At 35.3% G+C, this 19,958-nt stretch overlaps 1 protein-coding gene across 1 annotated transcript; it reads right to left on the bottom strand.

Moving 5' to 3' along the window:
- Nucleotides 1–1,558: 1,558 nt before the first annotated feature.
- Nucleotides 1,559–14,825, bottom strand: LOC117323331 (heterogeneous nuclear ribonucleoprotein U-like protein 1). Its single transcript, XM_033878478.1, has 18 exons — nucleotides 14,543–14,825; nucleotides 12,591–12,685; nucleotides 12,022–12,379; nucleotides 11,566–11,683; nucleotides 10,964–11,037; nucleotides 10,532–10,671; nucleotides 9,947–10,046; nucleotides 9,583–9,695; nucleotides 9,253–9,411; nucleotides 8,942–9,043; nucleotides 8,453–8,575; nucleotides 7,060–7,188; nucleotides 5,987–6,155; nucleotides 5,617–5,775; nucleotides 4,595–4,729; nucleotides 3,664–3,809; nucleotides 3,226–3,363; nucleotides 1,559–2,143 (listed from the first exon to the last, which is right to left on the bottom strand). The coding sequence occupies exons 1-18, from the start codon at nucleotides 14,682–14,684 to the stop codon at nucleotides 1,967–1,969; spliced, it is 2,577 nt and encodes an 858-aa protein (XP_033734369.1). The 5' UTR covers nucleotides 14,685–14,825; the 3' UTR covers nucleotides 1,559–1,966.
- Between the last annotated feature and the right edge of the window lie 5,133 nt (nucleotides 14,826–19,958).

A 19,958-nucleotide genomic window follows, 5' to 3' on the forward strand; every position in this document is an offset into this window, starting at 1 on the left:
TCTATAACATTTCTGTAATTCTTGGTCCTGGAATTTCAAGGTATATCTTGATGGACCTGTAGATATTGATAAAGGCCTTGGAAGTCTTTGTCAAAGATCATCCAAAAGCAGTTTAAAAACACTAGGTCCATCATAATTTCATAAACTAACTCTGGTCCAAGCAGTCCAACTGTTTGTACAGTGATGTAAAAGAAACAAAAAAAAGTACAAGTGTCAATCATTTGGATCATTCAGGTAACCTTCCATCCATTGTGATAGGAATCAATTGACAAGACTTTGATTTGCTTGTGGTACCTGATGGAGATCAGTATCTATTTGAAAAAGTGATCACTGCATATAATCTTCAAATGAGTCCATTGACATTTTTGGATTTGTAGTTCTTAGCCGTTATTTTGCTGATCATTACAAGGCATTTGTCGAAAGCACCACATTGTTTACAAATGTAAACCCCTAACATTGAAGGACTAAGCAGTTTTTTAACTTCTGTTTATTTGTGAATTAACATTTCTGATATTCTAATAACTAGCACACGTAGCAATATGCAGTTCATTATTAATCAGATTTGTGCTGTATTTAAATCGGTTTCTTACCAAAGAGACAATTGAAGAAACACAATATGACTTAATAGTCTGTACAATGTGGAAAACATGTCGAACATCACTGCTCTCTGAGGGACAGTTTGGGGATCTATTTGAAGTAAGTAGGCTACAAATTCTTTTAATGGTATCAGCACATGAAAATGTGTTTAATACAAACTACAGCTGTGTTTGTCTGTTTTCGTCACCGACAGATTTCTTACTTGATAAACCATTGACACGTGAACGCCGGTTATTGGCCATGTTTAATTGGTTTGAATGAGTAAAGGGAGATAATTAGTACATTCATAAGATCTCGCACGTTTCACCTGAACCTAGTCCCTGAAGAAAACGTATGTACTTGGGTTTGTAGCCATTTCCTGAATAATTAACACATGCAATGGGTACTTTCTATATACGAGAATAAAGAGTAGGGTATGGAGATTTTGAAAATCAAAAATATACACTCCTGGTATAAATTTAAAGATGTAGGATTCCTAGTGTAAAAAGGTGGAATTCTCCAGGTGGGGTTTCCCCAGTCCACTGTAAATATCAGGGTTACTGTCTTCCAAATACTGGTGTGCTCTTATATACTATGAAACCTATCCAATAACATAATTTTTCTGGTAGGGAAATTTTCAAACTTTAAATTGATATAAATTTCACAACATTTGAACTTCAAATGAGCGATTGAGGGGATGGAGTCATTGGTAAAAACATGTAGTGAAATAATTAGTTGTGTGATACCTTGTAATTAATTCTAGGAATCGAGAAACCAGTGCCACTACAAAACACATGGTCCCTCTATGATAGGATATATGGATGATTCATTTAAGGAAAACTGTTAAAATAGTTGTGCAGTACATGAAATTAACATCTACCAATTTGAAATTAATTGCATTCACAAGGTCTACATAGATTCCCAATGGTCTTCTTTGCTATTAACTGGTCCGAGGGGATAAAAATGAAAACAAATAATAGGAGAAATTCACAGAGACTGTTTATTTGGTCATTTTATAACAAAAAAAAAAAAATGTACTTAACATCAAAACAGCTATAAACCCACAAAATTTGATGCGTTGATTAATGTATCCTGAAGTTTCTCTTCAACATAGTAATTTTCCATTTCCATTCCCTTCACTTGGTTGGTGCACTATATAGAATAATCTTCCTGATGTCTTGCATACATCCACACTAAATACACAAAATCTGATAAAAAGTACAAAAAAAAACAACCAATCACAGAAACGATATATAAATTGACTATGTATTATCTCCAGGGTGACGACAATTGATAGACGGAGCCACAATGAGTGATGAATGTAATTAAGATGTAAAATGCACATGATTTCTGACACATATATATATACACCGTTGAGAACATGCAGGGTTTAGCGCTGGTAGTTTGAGCCACTGTATGATCCCCACTGACTGTAGTTAGATGCTGCCGTGTTGTTTCCTGTGTTTCCGGTTGCTCCTGACTGGTTATACCCTTGCCAGTATCCCTGGTTCCAGTTGTTCTGTCCCGTCCAGTTGTAGTTCTGTCCTCCCTGAGCATAGTTCCATTGCTGTAATTACAAACAGACAGTAAATACCTCCACATGCATGTCTTAAGTTCCAACTTCAGTCATACTAATATCATCTAAAATTAATCCAGATAAATTTGAAGCTTACAAATGGAATTAAATATCTGTAATGAATCAATCTTCCTGAAATAATTAATAACTTAAATAAATGATTTTCCGTTTTGATCAGTATATAGAGGATATTGAATGGTTTCCAGTTTAATATAACATATATTTCACGAGTATGACAGAATATCGAAATATTCTGTCATACGAGTGAAATGTATGTTATAATTAACGGGAAACCATTCAATTTTCTTTTTATTGCATTTCATACACTTGAAAACAAAATAAAAAACATCGAAAAATTAATAGTGTCAAAAACTGCGGGAATCAGTAATGACGTCATCTATTTGTGACGTTACTCGCCGTCAACTTGACGACACCATTTTGAAAGGACTGATCAACGCAATTTAAGCGTTTTCTGTTGTTATAGGAGAATCTGTGCATGACTAGCTAACGTCAAGTGAGTATTTTGTCAAAAACTAGTCTGAAAATTTCAGAAATACAGCAAAATAACCAATTTATCTATCTGCGGTGCGATTGGAAAAACCGGCAAGTTTCAACGAGGTGAATAGAAAGGTACGCTTTCATTGGTCAAAAACGGAAAACTTGTATTTTCACTGCAAAATCTTATATTTTCACTGCTCATCGCTGCAGTGAAAATATAAGTTTTATTAGGTCAATAAATTTCTATATTTCACTGGCAAAAATGCAATAAAATGAAATATTTGTTACTCTGACAATAGATTTTTAGATGTCAACAAAAATGCTATGGTTCTTAACTTTATATTTAATATGTGAAACTGCCATTCTAAAACTTGTTAATAATGTGTTTTGGGTTTTTCATCCAGACAAAGATTTATTTAAAACCTTTCCAAGACTCGAAAAGTAAACAATATATGATCTCATAACTTGTTATGTTGTATCATTATCAAAATTGATTCCAGTGATCATCTAAAAGACGAAGAAAGTGTAAGTCTGGAATGTACATGTAACAATCTGAAGAGCCACAGACAACTTACCCCGTAGCCTCCTTGTTGTTGTTGAGCTCCCCAGTTTCCCTGGTTGCCCCAGCTTCCTTGGTTTCCCCAGCTGCCCTGGTTACCCCATCCTTGTGATTTGTTTCCGTAGCTTTTACTGGAGTTCCTGTCATTGCGATCCTAGGAAAATAATACAAATGATGGTTAATTACTCACAATTCAGGTTTTTTGTTTTTTGTTTTTTTTGTGAAGACGTAAGAATTTGCAATAGCTTTAAAGCATTTGTGATATTTTCACTAAACTGACTACAACAGGCCATAGAGATGGCAAAAGTAACTTTGCTGGCGACATCAGCAGTACACATTGGAGAAGTATTTTCATATCTATTCTTGACTATGACATAATAAGTAGATAGTTGATCCATTTTTTATGAAATATTTAAACAGCTATAAGATACAAGACAAGACAAGGAGTACTTACCCGACCCTTCCAGTCACTGCCACCAGAGCGCCTGTCACTACCACCAGACATCCTACGGTCATTACGGTCATCTCGTCTGTCATTGTGGCGGTTATCATACCTGTTGTAACCACCTCCACCACCACCACCACCTCTTTGGTAGCCACCTACAACAATACATAATTACATGTCAGGACTCAAAGTGAAACCTGTTTTAGTGGCCATGGCACCTTAAATTCACCAGTGCTGACCAGTTATTGACCTATAAGGCGCCTGCATGATCACTAAAAATCTTGTAAATTTATGATTTGGTTAATCTTTCAAAGGTTGTAGTCAATGCTAAAATGACTTTCACAATTGAAAAAATTACAGACAGATGTTATACTGAACTAAAGAATTAAAAGACTTTTTAAATGCAAGACATCTTGGCCGGGTGACTAACTTTTCCAATTGGCGCCTAGATTTTTAGCCCTGAATGTCAGTAAGGGCCCTGCAATGTGTGTCTCAACCTGAGCTTAACCCAATTGTGTTACATTGATAATGAATTACAGCCTATATGCTCTAAATACACAAATAACAACTTACATTTAACTACATTTATATTCTGATAATAGAGTTAAGGGGTTTGTTAGATATCTAGTACCCAAATTTTTTATTTCAAAAGTGGCCAAGTTTTACCCTATAACTTTGAATGATGACTATCATAACCAGACTCACAATACAAGTGCTAGCCCCATATCTGCTTATCACTGTGTAGAAGGTTTGTAGGATGGATTTTTAACAGGATGTTCCCAGGTTTCATTTTCAGTGATAGAAACTTTGACCCTAGGAACTTTTCAAACCCTAATTTCACATCAACACATCGTATCATTATGTGTACAGAGTTTTGGCCACCTGGTGTGGGGCCCTAATAATCTATGACATCACACCTGCAAATGTTGTATCTACCTACCTCTATTGCCTCCGTAGCCACCTCCATAACCACCACCACCTCCGTAGCCACCACGTCTGTCGTTACGGTAACCACGATCGCGGTTGTCTTTGCCACCATACCGATCGTTGCCTCTGCTGTCACGTCGCTCAATGTCTAAAAGGTAGCAACAAGAACACTTGTAAAATCCTTATAGATTATTAAATACAAGAACAAAGAGTACACTTTCAAAATCCTTCTCTGTTAAAAACATCAACATATGAGAACTGAAACAGGTGGTGGACTAAACTTTGTAATATATTGATTTAATACCATACTTCGGGATATTTTGGATGTGGTTATATTTTGATTTATTTCACGCCTGGGGTGAATGAGCCAAATAAAACACATCAAAATTTACTGGAAAAAATTGTCCGGGAACAATATCCGGATTATAGCAAACGTCTTTCCGTTCATTTACTACATACCCATTACTAGCTTCCGCAATCTGTGTTGATGTGTGTTGGAATATTGTTTTTTGATAAAAAACGCGTCAATAAAGGTATGTTTTCATGTAAATGTATCATAAATTTCATTCACATTGTTTTCATATTGATTGTTGTATTAGCTGTGTTCAAGGACAAGTCCAGTCTCAATCGATCGATTAACTTGCAACTTACGAAGACGAAAGGCTATATCTCAGGTAGGTGATCGAATCCTGTCACTTAGCCACAGGGCTTTTAATCCCTTTGTATGTGTCCATGCGACATGACTTCTAAATATGTAGTCTTCCGTAGCATAATTTGATGCACCAATATTTAACCACCCTATTTTGAGCAAAAAACGCTAAATTTTGGCAATGCCAATATATCCCAAAGTACGGTATTACAACTTTGGGATGATAAAAACATCAAGTATTACATTTCTTTCAGATTTTAGAACATAGTTTCCACATGAAGAACTAGAATGGAAATTGGTTGCTTTACAGATAGGGTCAGAATTCATTTCCGAAGGTAAAGTTTTAAAACATATACGTATACTACAAGACATTGACTCTAACTTACTTCCAAAACGACTTTCCCTGTGTCTTTTCTCTGGTGGTGGGAGGGCATCCTTTCCTTCTTTGTTGTATTTCTGGATAAGCTCCTTGAGTTCGTCACCATCTAGCTCAACTTTCTGCACCTCGTCAAACAGCACACCCTCCTCTGGCAGGGAGAAGTTGGCTACAAACAAATAAGGCATGATGAAACGCCACCAAATATCGGCCAGAGATGGTCCTTTCGAACTGGCACCCCTGGCTACTATGGGCAGGAACAGCCTACACCTTACAGAGAAAGTAATCTTTGACATAGGCATGCTAAATAATAGTGAAGGGACTACATACATTAAGAGTATGGCTAGCTGGTGCCAGCGTTCGAGGTCAGCACAGCCTACCTTTCATTTCAAGTACTGCTCTAGTTGGTACTTCCTTTCCTTCGTCCTTCTCTCGCTGCTCAATGCGTATTTTGAAATCTTCATCAGATGGAACTATCAGAACAGCTTTGCGTTGAAAACCTTCAAAAGGCTGCATCTTACGTCGTCTGGCTGATGCATACACATTTGTCTAGCGTGGCAACAGAGAATATAAATATCAATCTCGGATTGGGCGGACTGTCTGTTTGCCTACAGAGGCTGACAGTGCAAAGTTCAACTGTTGCTAAAGTGAAAAAAATAATCCATCCAAGCGATCTGCAATATACTCCAAGAAAATGTAAATGAGTGACAGACAGCTCCATCATCAGTTCAATACTTACCAGTGTCCTCTTGAGCTGAAAAGAACCAGCCTACTCTAACCTAAAATAATTTCTTCAGCAATGCTATAACCAAACTGTCCAATTCTTCCTCAGTCTCCATAATGATATTATACAAAATTCTTCATCAAAATTTCCTTCAGTATTGACATCCTCGATGAAAAACATTTAGTTGCAGATAACATTAATTCAGGCATTGTTATTTTTTCTCACGATAAAAACTGATTAAATCATATTTCTCTGGCATCAAATTCATCCTTGGTAGTATCACACCATACTAAGTGCATTCTATCCCGTCATTGTTTCCTTAATGACTTGTGTTCAGTAGCTGAACTGAAGTGATGTAGAATATTATATACATACAGACGCTTCAAAGTGTGACGATTCGAGTCGCAACCGATTCTCGGCTATATAAGTCTAGAACTAAATACACTTACCTTTATTTCCATAGGCTTTCAAGGCGAGTTGTGAACTTGTGGGTTTGGTAAGGGGCGGGGCAGTTCTTACCTTATTGTTTGAAGAATGGATGACATCAGCTGATTATACCTACCTGACATGCATGTACATTGCATGTGACGACGTATATTTGTTTATGTCTCTCTACTGCCAGATTTGTTGGCACTGTTGGGTTGTTTATTTATTTGTGACACTGTTGTCACTTTGCATCTGCACTTTGCACTTTCCCAGCACATGATTGCCAAGTGCCAATTGCATTACCTGGTCCAGAATGTAGTTCCTCTTTTTGCTTGCTCCTGCCTCCAGCAATCTGTTGAGACACTTGGTAGAAAGGTCAATTAGGACGTCCCAGCGGCCGGCGTAGTTTCTCTTTCTTGGTAGTCCCATCACCTGTAGCAAGAGACAAAAGGTAAATGTTCCCCAAAGAAAAGGTGACAGTTTCTGTAAAATTATAATTGTCACGTATTTCTTCTGATCAACTGTAAATTAAAGCTGAATTGAAGGCAAAGGTTAGTAAGACACATTGTAAATCACATCCTCACCTGAAAACTAACTTTGAAATTGATATAAAAGCAGCTGGGGGAAGGGAGCCTTCCTACCCCACACCCAGATCGGCAAAAGGTATATGTGATGACCTGCAATTACTATTGGCTTGAATATTTTCAATGTGGTCATTAAATTGTGACCTTGACCCATGAACCTTCACTGATCACCATCAAAATTTAACCAGATGTAAAACTTGATGTTACACTATGAGTATGAGTATGGTCAAGAAGATATATGTGGTCAAGTAGGACACCTCTTAAAGTTGACCGATGACTGACAAGTTCGAGTCTGTTGTAGAAGTTATTGTGTAATTTTGTTAATTGTATACTGACAGTTTAGGTAATACAGGAACACAAGATATCATTTAAAGTGGTAAAGTGTGTTTTATTTTAAACCCTTTTAATCTGTCATAATTAAAGAACACCAAGATATAATCAGGTAAAAGAAATTGCAATTTACTATAATTCATATGTCTTAAATTTGTAAATGGATTCATAAAAATATCTTGGGCACAAACTTTTTATTACATATGCAATTAAGAAATTATCAAATATTCTCCTCAGGAAACTAGGAAAACTGAGAAAATGTTTGTAAGACATATATGCCCCCACTGCCAATGGACACCCTCAGTTTGGTGAGGTCAGGACAGAACTGACATGGGTAACACTATATGCCCCCCCCCCCCCAAATTTCATGACAGGGACATAAAAAAAAGAGAATAACTTTATACAGTGACACACTCATATGACAATCAATTGTTTTGTTTGCTGGGTTTATCATCCCATGAACAGGGATGTGGGTCTCCTTGTAGTATTTGTTGACTTCCTCACTGAACAATATACAGGAGGCCTGTCGCATACCATCCAGAGCAAATAAGAGTAAAGTGTCTTGCCTATGGACTCGGACGCGACAGCCCAGATCAACCTGTTTCACAGCTTATCAAGACACAAACTGGCACGGGTCGGGAAGGTTGAACCACACACCTCATATTTTCACCAGAGGTTACATGGCCAGCGCTTTAACCAACTAACTGTGCTATTGCAGCCCCTTATATGACAACCTATCATACAAATGTAGGCGACCCTACTCCCTCGTCGGGGGCAGTTACCTTCATCTTGTCGATGATGTTGTTGGTTCCCAGTATATTATACTTCTTGTCCATATTCTCTGATCTGTATTTTTCACACCATGTGGTCTTCCCAGATCCAGGCAGACCGACCATCATTATTATCTGGTAAAAAAAGGATTTTTGGTTAATTCTTAACTACAGGGCATTAAGGATCCTTTCTTCAGGTGAATGATTATACAAAATGAGAGTGAAATTCTGACCATCAAAACTGTCTAGAAATCATTTGGTTAATTCTTTATCACTAGTCATTTTTTTTCCAACATTACTGATATTAAAATAAAGTGGCCCAGAGCATGCGGCATTTATCTTCATTTCTCAGTATTGGTTACTACACTAGGTATTTTTTAAAAAGCATTGTATCAGACTGTACCAGAACATATTATATTCAACCTCTTCAAATTTTAACAGAAAAGTATATGTATTACTGTATAAATAATTGATAGATTTAATCCTATATATAAGAGGTACCTGGCAATCTTCCTTCTTGGCTGGTGGTAGTGTTCCTCTAACCTTATCCTCTACCTTTTCTATAAACACAAAGTCATCTTTCAGAGGGAACCATGGTTCTTCCTGCAAGACAATTGTAACATGGGAATTGAGTAACTGTAAAACATCTCATCTAGCTTTCAAATTAGCACCTGTATATTGTTACCATTTACTTTCATATTTTGATCAGATCGCTGGTTAAGTTTCCATATAAATTGATGTAAATAATCTCCATTTCAGATGGATATCAATTGTTTTAAAGTCATTTTTTTCTATGGCTGTCTTAATCTCACCTGTGCTCCAAAGTTGACCTCAAAGGATGTGTTTTTCGTAAGGACATGAGGAAACAGAGTATTGTCTCCAAGTGTTGATTTTTCAATAGAGAAGCAGACCCCTAGTTCTTCACCATTCTTGGCATAGGAGAAGAAGACAGTTTCTGCATCTTCAAAATCCTTTAAAGACCAAAACAGATTATTTCCACACTCTACTTCAACAAAGAAACAAATGACACTCAAAATAACCAAATTATAACACCCATGCTGAAATCTTATCATGTCGAATGACTTTGACTGTTGAGTCCTAACTCTGAAATCGATCAGGAAATTGATTTAAGGAAAACTTACAATGTAGCTTGTGATGACATCTCCAGCGGTGTACTTTTCTCCGTAGTCCTCAAATTTACAGTCAACTGATGCTTTCCCAGTACCACCATAGCCATAGGAGAAGGGCTCCTCACCTAAATTATTCAGAAATCTTTAATTTCTTGTCAATGAAAAATTACAATTAACTAACATGCTGGTTTGTTTCAGGAAAAACCTGCTATAATACCAGTTTATCCCAGATTTTAAAAGACATAAGCAACTTTTCAAAGTTTTAAATAGCAGATGGTTCAACTCAAGAATTTAATTTCAAATCTTGACTGCAGATACACCATACATATTATTCCAAATGGTTTTAATAGTGATAATCAGATGTACAGGTACTGACCAAGTTGTAAAGATGTCGAGTCCATGGACCAGCCAACCCTGGCTACATGTGGGTTTGTTTCCTCCTGGCCGACATGATCGAGGTACATGTTCTCACATAGCTGTCAACATAAAATACTCAATCACTAAGTATATACAGACATATTTCCTAACAAATATCAAAGATTTAGAAGAATAACAGAAAAGAAACAGTCTCGGGACTCCTCAGTGAATGACAACAGACTATAAAGTCGCAGGATTCAACTTTTATATTCAAATGATACTATTGCTTAAGTTATAATTATGATAAAAGTTCACTCCATTTTCAACAGTTTTTTTTTATTTCATTTGAGCATTCTTCTTGAAGCCACTTCGCCCGAGAGGTTTTTACATGGCATGTCCATCAAATTTTCAGTGATTACAATTTTAGTATTGTGTAAAACGGCAGTTCAAACCTTAAGTTTGCTCAGTCATCAATTAATAGTTGCTCCTTTTTTTTAAGTTGTTCTTCTGTTCTAAAAGTTTGTTTTGGGCTACTTCAATACTCTAAAATGCATCACGGTGCCAGGTATCAACTGTACACTTCTGACCAGTAGGCATTGCTTACTTTTACTTCAAAGGCAACTTTTCCTTTGGATACACCATACATTGCTCTGGCTCCAGCCCACATCATGGCAAACCCATCGTGGGTAAGGGGTTCAGCCTTAAGGTTGGTCTCTCCAATCTTCAAGTTCAGATCACTGTTGTCTGTAAGGATTCAAAATTGGTTCCATGACTGACTACCAAATATTGCAAGATACAAATATCCACAACATAGATACAAATAATTTTCACATGTTTATTTTCCAGGTGTGACTGACTTCAATGTAATGCTCACTGTACCAGTGTCAATATGCTATTATTAATATCAATTATTCTACAATTTCTCATCAGATTGGTCACACCAGAGGTAGTTTGCCAACAATCACTCTAACATATATATATTCACAAGGAAAAAATGTTTTGTCTTGTTTCATTTTCATAAACGAACATAACTTACATCTATCAAGAAGCACTTGTGTAGAAGACTCCCAAGCCTCATCTTCCATAACAACTTTCTTGGGACTTCGAGGCCTGCAAATAATACATAAATTAGAGCACGAATAATAATTTCTTCAGTGTTTTCCCTTTTTCTTTGTAAAAAAAAAGAAGAAGAAGAAAAAAACATCTTTATCACTTTGATTGATGTATCTTCTTTAACTGCAGACCTTGAATTTCAAGGAAGACAGAATGTTACTTGTGTTTCCGGTAATCATAATATAATTGACCCTTATATAACTTTGTGTTAACGCAAATTTTTAAGAAAGGACAATTTCAACATCAAATTGCTTCTCTACTAAAAACTATTAACTTACCTAAACTGATAAGAAATCATTTTTTCATTCGCATATCAACTTGTAAACACATTTTTATTTAAAGATCTAACTTATCAAGAATAAGCACATGAAAGAATGTGATATTAGCATGGTTGTATATTAAAATACTGAACATTTCTGAATCTGCTGTACACAAGAACAGGAAATCAGGAAGACGGTGATTATATTCTAAGTGATAAAACATACTTTTTTTCTCTCTGTAAAGCATTTATGCATTTAAACTTACTTTCTATCTCTTGGTGATCGTGACCTTCTTCGATCTCGTGGTGACCTTGACCGACTACGATGTTTGTCATGTGAGTGGGATCGTTTTCTTTTGTTTTCACTGGATTTTTTATCGTCGTCTTCATGAAAATTTTAATTAATGCATTAGGTGAAATTATTTTTCAACAACATCTGAAGTAGCAACTGTCTATATTATCTTTGCAAGTTGATCTTCTTATTACATTATTCTTACGCTGTACATTGACTTATTTCATAAAAACAATTTAGTAAAAAAATTGTTTTTAGTTGATTCTAAATGGAATGCTGAAAACTTTTGTTTTTTAACACATCATTAACACATCACAGTACAAAGGTAAATACTGAGACCAGAGTTACTATTAGGAAGTCAATTCAAACTACACATACCCTGTTTTATAAACCCTCAATCGTATCATTCGATTCAAATAATACTCCTTACCTTTTGCTTCATCATCCTCATATGTTGCTTCGTCAACTGTTGTAAGCTCTTCAACGGCAGGAACCTCTTCATCTGTTTCTCCTAACAGCTTTTTCTCTTCCTCCTCATTGACTTCTTCAGATGGGGTCTGATCCATTGGTTCAGGTTCAGGTTCAGCTTCAGCTTCTTGCTTGGGCTCCTCCTTAACAGGTGTAGTTACCTTAACTGGTGAGGCTTTTTTAACTGGTGAGGCAATTTTTTCTGGTTCTTCTTTAACTGCTACAGGTTCAGGTTCCACAACGGGTTTTGTCTCTTCAACTGGGTCAGGCACTGGGTCAGGTTCTGGTTCAGCCACTGGCGGAGCCTCTGTTGCTGAGGTCTGACAGAAATATACAAGGGTAACAATAAACTTACTGTCTATGTAACAGATCATCGATTATTGTCTGCATGATTTTTATATAATGGTAATTCTAGACAGGAGAATATTGAAAAATATTGATATATTTTCTAGTTTTTTTTTCTTCTCAAAGTATGCCCACATGGTATACGACACAGATTCATGTAAATATTCTATAGAGATGGATACATACATCTGTGATATCCTGAGAGCTGTCATCCAGCGCTGCCCCACCATCTTGTGAGGAATCGTCATGGGAAGTTTCTTCTGTTAAGGATTCATCTGCAGCTACAATAAGAAACATCAGATAACAATGTATAAACTTATAAATCTGTACATTGATGATATACATGTATATCAGCTAGTGTATTTAGATTTGTGCTGATCTCTGATGCTTGAATATTTTTGCAATCTAATTTCATCAAAGAGGTAGTCAATTTATCTATGTCAGTGAATTTTTTCTGACTTCTCATATAAAACACTGACTTAATGTCTTAAATCTAGATGACATTTTTTGCTACAGTCATTAAGAGTTTGTTGTAATTTTAACCACAATATGCTTCTCTTCCGTATAATTTAAATATGAATGAAATGTCTCCGAATGACACTATCATTATAATGTGTTTTATTATTTTAAAACAATTGCGAAACAAGCTATAGCAACTTATATATAAGTCATGGTGTGACAGGGATATTATATAATTAATTACTGTGGGAGGAAACTGGAGTACTAAGAGAAAACCTATGCCAATTTTAAACTATTCAGTATTCACTTATACCATGAAAAATTCGATCACATATTGTTGTTTGAAAAATTGTCCATTTTTTGGTCAAATGTTTTCTTATTCATTTGGTAAGAAGTGCACTGAAATGTTGGTCATATAATAGTGATTCATGGACCCATTCATCAGTTTGGCAAAATGTCTAACACATTTGAAATTCCTTGGAAAGTCAAGACTGTTAAACGTCTGTATCAAGATGTCATGATCTGTATTAAATTAACACATAAATAAAAGTCAATGTTATTGTATAATAATTAATTTTTCTTTGTTTTTATGGTAAATACTCAAATGTGATTTTCCGAAAAATTCTTTTCATTCTTCTATGAGAGAAATTCTGAGAATGGCGCAAAAAATGTGACGTCACAATTCGACAATTGACGTTGCGTATTGATTTGAGAAAAAGAATCCCATTTAAAACCAGTAAAATTGTACATAAAACATGTTTTAAATTAGAAAATCATTTTCAAAAATTAATTATAAGCGTTGATGACAATTATTTTTTAGTTTCATCGGGGTATGAAACAAATTTTGTTTGCAAACTTCTGTAAGAATCTGCTAATACGCGGATTCATACAGTTTGCAAACAAAAATTTGTTTCATACCCCGATGAAACAAAAAATGACATCAATGCTTAAATATATAACTTCAAAATTTTGGACTTTCTCTTTTTAAATGATATTTGCATTCTACTACCCGGTATAAATAGTTATGGCTTTAAGTTTTCTCTTGTTTTGACAAATTCCAATTCCATGGTTTTCATGGCCCCAAAATCATCGATTTGGAAGCTGTAAAACAGCAAAAATGGTCAAGAACCAAAACTTGTTTTACACACACACAAAAATGGAAATTGTTTATCATTATACACTAAAACATGCTGATGTAAAAAAGGGAAAAAAACGCAGTTACAAAATCAAATAACACAAAACTGCATGAATTTTAATATCCAGTTTCTCTATAGAAACCACAAGACTTTCCTCTATCTACAATAAACCTAATACAAATGTAAAATCTATTAAGGATGCTATATTGTTATATATTTAACTATTATAAATCATATAGGCCTATAGGCTTTTTATGCTATGTAACTTATTCGGTAGATCGACAGACTGTACTGGACCCAGTATACTAAGATGTAGGTAAATTTGAATTCAGAAATATTGCGCAGAAATAATATGGGACGTTTTATTTATATGCTTTACGTATTGTCAGAAAAGGTCAAGGTCGTCTTCACTATTTACACACACCGGCAATTCAACTTGGTGTACACACGTGTGAAATTGACACAGGGTAATCTTTAACGAAAAGAACCGATTCAAACAAATAAACAAACTTAATTTTGGAAGCAAGCAAAGCGACAGCTTACCTGCACCTCCTGCTTCGTCATTTAAAGCTTTTTTAAGTTTCTTCACCAGAACAGCTTTTGTCCCTTTAGTGTCCAGTCCTCGGTTCTTCAATTCTTCTCGTAATTCTGCAACTTTTAATTTGTTTGGATCAACATCACTCATGTTTGCGGTTCACCTTTGTTGCCAAATTATCGGTAGAATATAATATAGCACATCAATAAAGTGATGAGAGCAGAATGTTCGCTTTCAACTGGACTGCTTCTTTTCCCACCAGCGGATAGTAAACAAGATGGCGGCAAGGGACGCACATGGGGGTTGTATGATATTACAAATCACTCAGTTATAAATAAACGAAACGCAACAGTTCACCGAAAACCGAGACGGTTTGACGATAAGGCCGATTATGACATAATATATTTCATCATGGAATGGAATGTCGTCTTTTTAAAATATAGCAAAAAAATATAATTTCCATTTTTTTCTGTTTAAGATCTGAAATGTGTAAATTATTTCCTAACTGAATTTAATTAACGAGAATCTGGATTCAGTCAACATTTTTTAGAAAAGCCTATTTCATGTACTGTATTTTTTTTAAAATTTTAATAGTACCCACTTCTCTTTCAGATGAGAATATATTCTTATCTTTATTTCCAAATCCTAAAACAAAACTATGTAAATCACGTGTTTACAAAGAGAAATTACTATTGCGATGGTGACATTGCATTTTGTTACACAGAAATAGTTGCGGTTTTAACAGAGACGCACATTAATACACAATATAATATACATCTCTGATGTCACTTTACAACAAAACATCATTATATACGTGCTGCAATAACAATTAAAAATATATTTGCCCACTTATCATTGTAATGTAATTATATTATATATATATATATATTTATATAATATCTATTACATGTATTATGTAATGATATTTTGTTGCAAAGTAACATTAGATATTACACCGAAAATAGCAAAACATAAACCCTTTTTGTCGCGCTATTGTCCCATAAATAACAGACCAACCCGCGTACATTATCTTTCTCCAAAAGTTTAAGGACTTGGAATAACTACACTGTACTTTTAAAGCGCCAAACGGATCCTTGTAGAGACAATGAACACATGTTTAACGCAGTGTTGCGGAAGATTTTGGAATTTTCAATTTCCTTTTTGTGTGTGCTTAATTTCCTATAAAGGCATATGACAGAATAAAAATTACTACCAAGTTGATAATTGTTTTTAGCCAATGTATAAGAAAAAGAATATTATTTTTTAATCAGTATGCCTTTCACGTTTTTATGGAATGGACCGTTTTACTAACGAAAGGCATATGTTGTTGCAAAACCTAAATAATCTGAATGTTACAATTAGTTTAGAAGTCACGTTAAATGGAAACTCACAACTTTCCGTTGACCTTAATAGAAATATCTTTAGATATGTGCAATGTTTTATCAAATCCAGTAATAGGTTTTGAATTTTGTAATTTGATTAGTTTATTTGGTAAACCGTATATTATATCATTTTTGTCATCATCCATGTTAATGTAACTATGCCTTGTAATACACTGTATATATATGTTGGGAGAAGGCGTTGATAAGTTGATGTAATGTGTGCCTAATCTCGTATCAACTAATAAAAGTAGCACAATTTTGATTACATGAATAAAAATTTATATTGAAACGATTCTGCTCTTAAATATCGGTAAATTAATTGAAAAAAATATCAGAACACCGCTGACAAAGTGTTGTGTTTGTTATAATTTTACAAAAATTAATAGTCTAAATAATTTTTTGTTTGGTTTTGCTTGATTTTCTCCCTTTTTAAGACACACGAACCTATATCAACCGTCATCCTCATGATCAGCAGTACTCATTATAAAGTATTATCTCTAAGTAAGACACCATTTTCTTGCTATCCTATTTTTTTCTCATTATTCATAAATTCAATATTCCATTCAAATGTATGACATTGACTTAAATTGGTTCCAAGTGATGTCGCCCACGCCTGTAAAACTGGTTTATCATGGCGACCTCAGGTAGAAATCTTTATATTATATTTACGAGTTACATCAACTTATATTAATCACAGATGAAAGCACGCGCCAAGAGTCCGATCGGAAAATCGATCCTCGACCGCCTAGGTGGCGAGTGTCCTAGCTACCACTTTTTACGATCACACGCATTTTCAATGTCCTTTTCCAGCGACTTTTCATGGATGTATAAATTGTTAGACTTCTCAATCCACTTCACTTCACCGTGAAAAACGGATCTATCTTATTACAATGGATTGCGTGACCATTACTAATAAAAGGGCCGGTATTGACTTAAAACGATTTTGCCATGAATCACTGTCTGTAAATTGGTAGAACTGCCTCTTTATTTTAAAACATAAGCTCACTCTTTACCTTTTTCCGTGCTTTTAGAAATAAAATCAATATGGATAATTATTTTCCTTGCAGCTCACACTCACATATTTTTTTTTTGTCAAATTCACGTAAATTAGATTTGAAACCAACAGCCGACCGAGACTACATTCTGAAATGTCCATTACTCCCGTCAATCACCGGAGTGTTGTGAGGCGTTTCTCACTCTGATGCAGCCAATCACCTCGAAGATTTTGGTTTCATTGCCATTACGCATGCGCACATACATTATTTAACACCAAGAAGACGACTGCATCGTTCAAAAAAGGTAGCCATGTTGGAAAGTCTAGGAATGTCCGAAATTTGAAAAGCAAAACAACAAAGAAATGGTCAAGCGAACTGTTTAAAAGGCAAAATAATATTGTACAAATTAAACAACAAACTCAGGTAAGCAAACACTGGCCTCAAGGTTGCAATTTATTTTATTTAATCAAAATAGTTTGTGAGTAAATATGATGCTCAAAACTAGACAATGCTGTGTTTCCAAAAGTTATCCGCTACCGTAAAAAAAAAAAAAAAAAAAAAACGGAAACAAACTTCGATCATATCTTTATCTAATCATATGTTAAGGTTGAATTCAAATTTGAAATCGGTTTATCAAAACCAAAAACACGATTCCATGCGAGTTCTCACGGCTTGAATCCCGCCAATTTCCAATACAAACTGCCCAGGAGCACACACACTTGCTTAAACATACTGATAGTAACAATAGGGATTCGTGCCGTGTGAGATACTCCTTGTATCCGTGGCTTTTGTATTTTGTCCGATTTAAGCATTTGTAATTCTTATATATTTATAACAAGCGCCTTAGGCGTAACTGTTTGTCATCTTTTCGTGTCAGTTTCAATGTTGGTCGTCAAAGTTTAGAATATAATATCTTATATTAAGTTACTGATTTTAAATTCATCACTGATCTTAAAATGCATGAAATTAATCTCTTGTCACTGAAAGCAAAGAACATTTGGGGTCACGCGACTTGAATGTCGCGAAAGTCTATACCCCAAAAGGAAGACGTTTGTGTCTTTGGTGAATCGGCCCATTACTGTTGTTTTATATATAATATATATTTATTTTGTTTTTGCAAGAATTATTTACATATCACACAATAATGACAGGACACCCATCTGCCCATTGCTGTTCATTTCATACAATCGAACCTTTGAGAGGTGTACATTTGGCCCCCCCCCCCCCCCCCCAGCAATTTTGGCAAATGATGTATGTATATATATGCTTAAAGTCTAAGTAGTTTATTGTAGTTTCTTGCTTATTTGCTGGATGCAAGCAGAGGTTACTCCCGCGCTCCACCCCCGGTACGAGTCGAAGGCATGCTGTAACACATGGAGAATGGATGAATAAAAAAAAACAATCGTGTAAGTCACCAATATCACACGAGTACATGAGAAAAGTTGAAAACATGCATGCGATTCAAATACAGATCTCGTGGAACTTTTTTATTGTATGAATGATACAAGGCGGCATGTGCAATGTGCACAGGAGTCATATGTTGAAGTAAGGAAAAATAAATGATTCTATAAACATGGAATTGCGTTGTGGTCTGTGTCTTTTTTACACAGAAATCTACAAACACTTGCTGCACACCACCAACCAACTTCATGGACACATGTCTTGTGCTTCAGCAATACTTGTCCAGAAAGAAAAAAATAATGTTAAAGCTATTTACGTATACTTATTGTTTTACTGCTGTTTTCTTGTCCTTTATCAAAACAAAAAACACGGCTCCTCGATAGTTCACACTGCTTGAATCCCACCAATGTCCAATACAAACTGACCAGGAGCACACACGCGTGCTTATAAGTACTGGCACTAACAATAGGGATTCGTGCCGGGTGAGATACTCCATGTATCCGTGGCTTTTGTATTTTGCTTCATAAACATTTATAACGAACGTCTTGGGCGTGGCGTTTTACTGTCTTCTCGCGTCAGTTTCAATGCTGGTCGTCAAAGTTCAGAATATAACATCTGAAAATATCCGATATTGTGTTTGTTGGTTTTAAATCTATTACTGATCTTATACGCATAAATTAATATCCTATCACTTAAAAACAAAGATACAGCACCATGTGAGGTCAGATGACCTGACCGCCACCAAAATAGAAGGATTATTCAATATCAGAAATGAAATGGAATACGTTTTTGTCTTCGGTGAGTCGGCCCATCGTCGTTCACTTGATGTATATTTCAAACCATCGGACCTTTTGTCAAAAAATATTGTGCAACGACCACTTTTCAATGTTTGCATATACATGAATGTGATGACGTGTGGTAATATGCGGCAATTTCGAGGTTGTAGTGTCCGTTTTTCTATGCATTTGTGCCATTTTTTTTTCCAATTCTGGCCGACTTGGCTGGAGCCAAGCAGAGGGAGTGCTGTAAAACACGGAACAAGTGTAGAAAATTTTCTATACCACGACACGAGCTGTACTTATGTTTGCGATACAAAATTAGATCTCATGGAACTATTGTACACGGTGTTAAAGCATTATATTGTTCTACGACTCGATAATTTGAGTCATTTAGAGTGAAACATATTAAAGTAGGTATTCCATGAAAAATAAATAATTTTAGGAAGATATGAAATAGCGTCGTGGTTTGTCTGTTTTAACACACAAAGATCTATGGAAGATTTAGTAACATCCCCAACTTAATGGACATGTCTCGAGTGTCAGTAATTACTGACCAGAAAGAAAAATAAAGTTAAAACTACTTGTCCTTATTGTTTTACATTTGTTTGTTGTGTTTTATTAAAACGAAAACCTCGGCTCCATGCGAGATCACACCGCTTGAATCCCGCCAATGCCCAATGCAATCTGCCCAGAAGTCCACACACGTCTTGTATAGCATACTGGTAGTTACAATAGGGATTCGTGCCGGGTGAAATACTCATTGTATCCGTGGCTTTTTGTATTTTGTCCAATTAATCTAAACTTATGTGACATTCTATATTTCCAATCTATATAGTCCACTTTTTAGAATATAAAAGGCTACATTCC

The sequence above is a fragment of the Pecten maximus genome, chromosome 3, assembly GCF_902652985.1.
Source record: "Pecten maximus chromosome 3, xPecMax1.1, whole genome shotgun sequence".
Classification (NCBI taxonomy): domain Eukaryota; kingdom Metazoa; phylum Mollusca; class Bivalvia; order Pectinida; family Pectinidae; genus Pecten; species Pecten maximus.

Excerpts from the sequence above, each read along its gene's own strand:
- LOC117323331 (XM_033878478.1), bottom strand. The coding sequence starts at position 14,684 with ATGAGTGATGTTGATCCAAACAAATTAAAAGTTGCAGAATTACGAGAA. Across the intron at positions 10,672-10,963 it reads ACAAGTGCTTCTTGATAGAT|ACAACAGTGATCTGAACTTG; the intron begins GTAAGTTATGTT and ends GAATCCTTACAG. Across the intron at positions 9,412-9,582 it reads ATGTCATCACAAGCTACATT|GATTTTGAAGATGCAGAAAC; the intron begins GTAAGTTTTCCT and ends TGGTCTTTAAAG.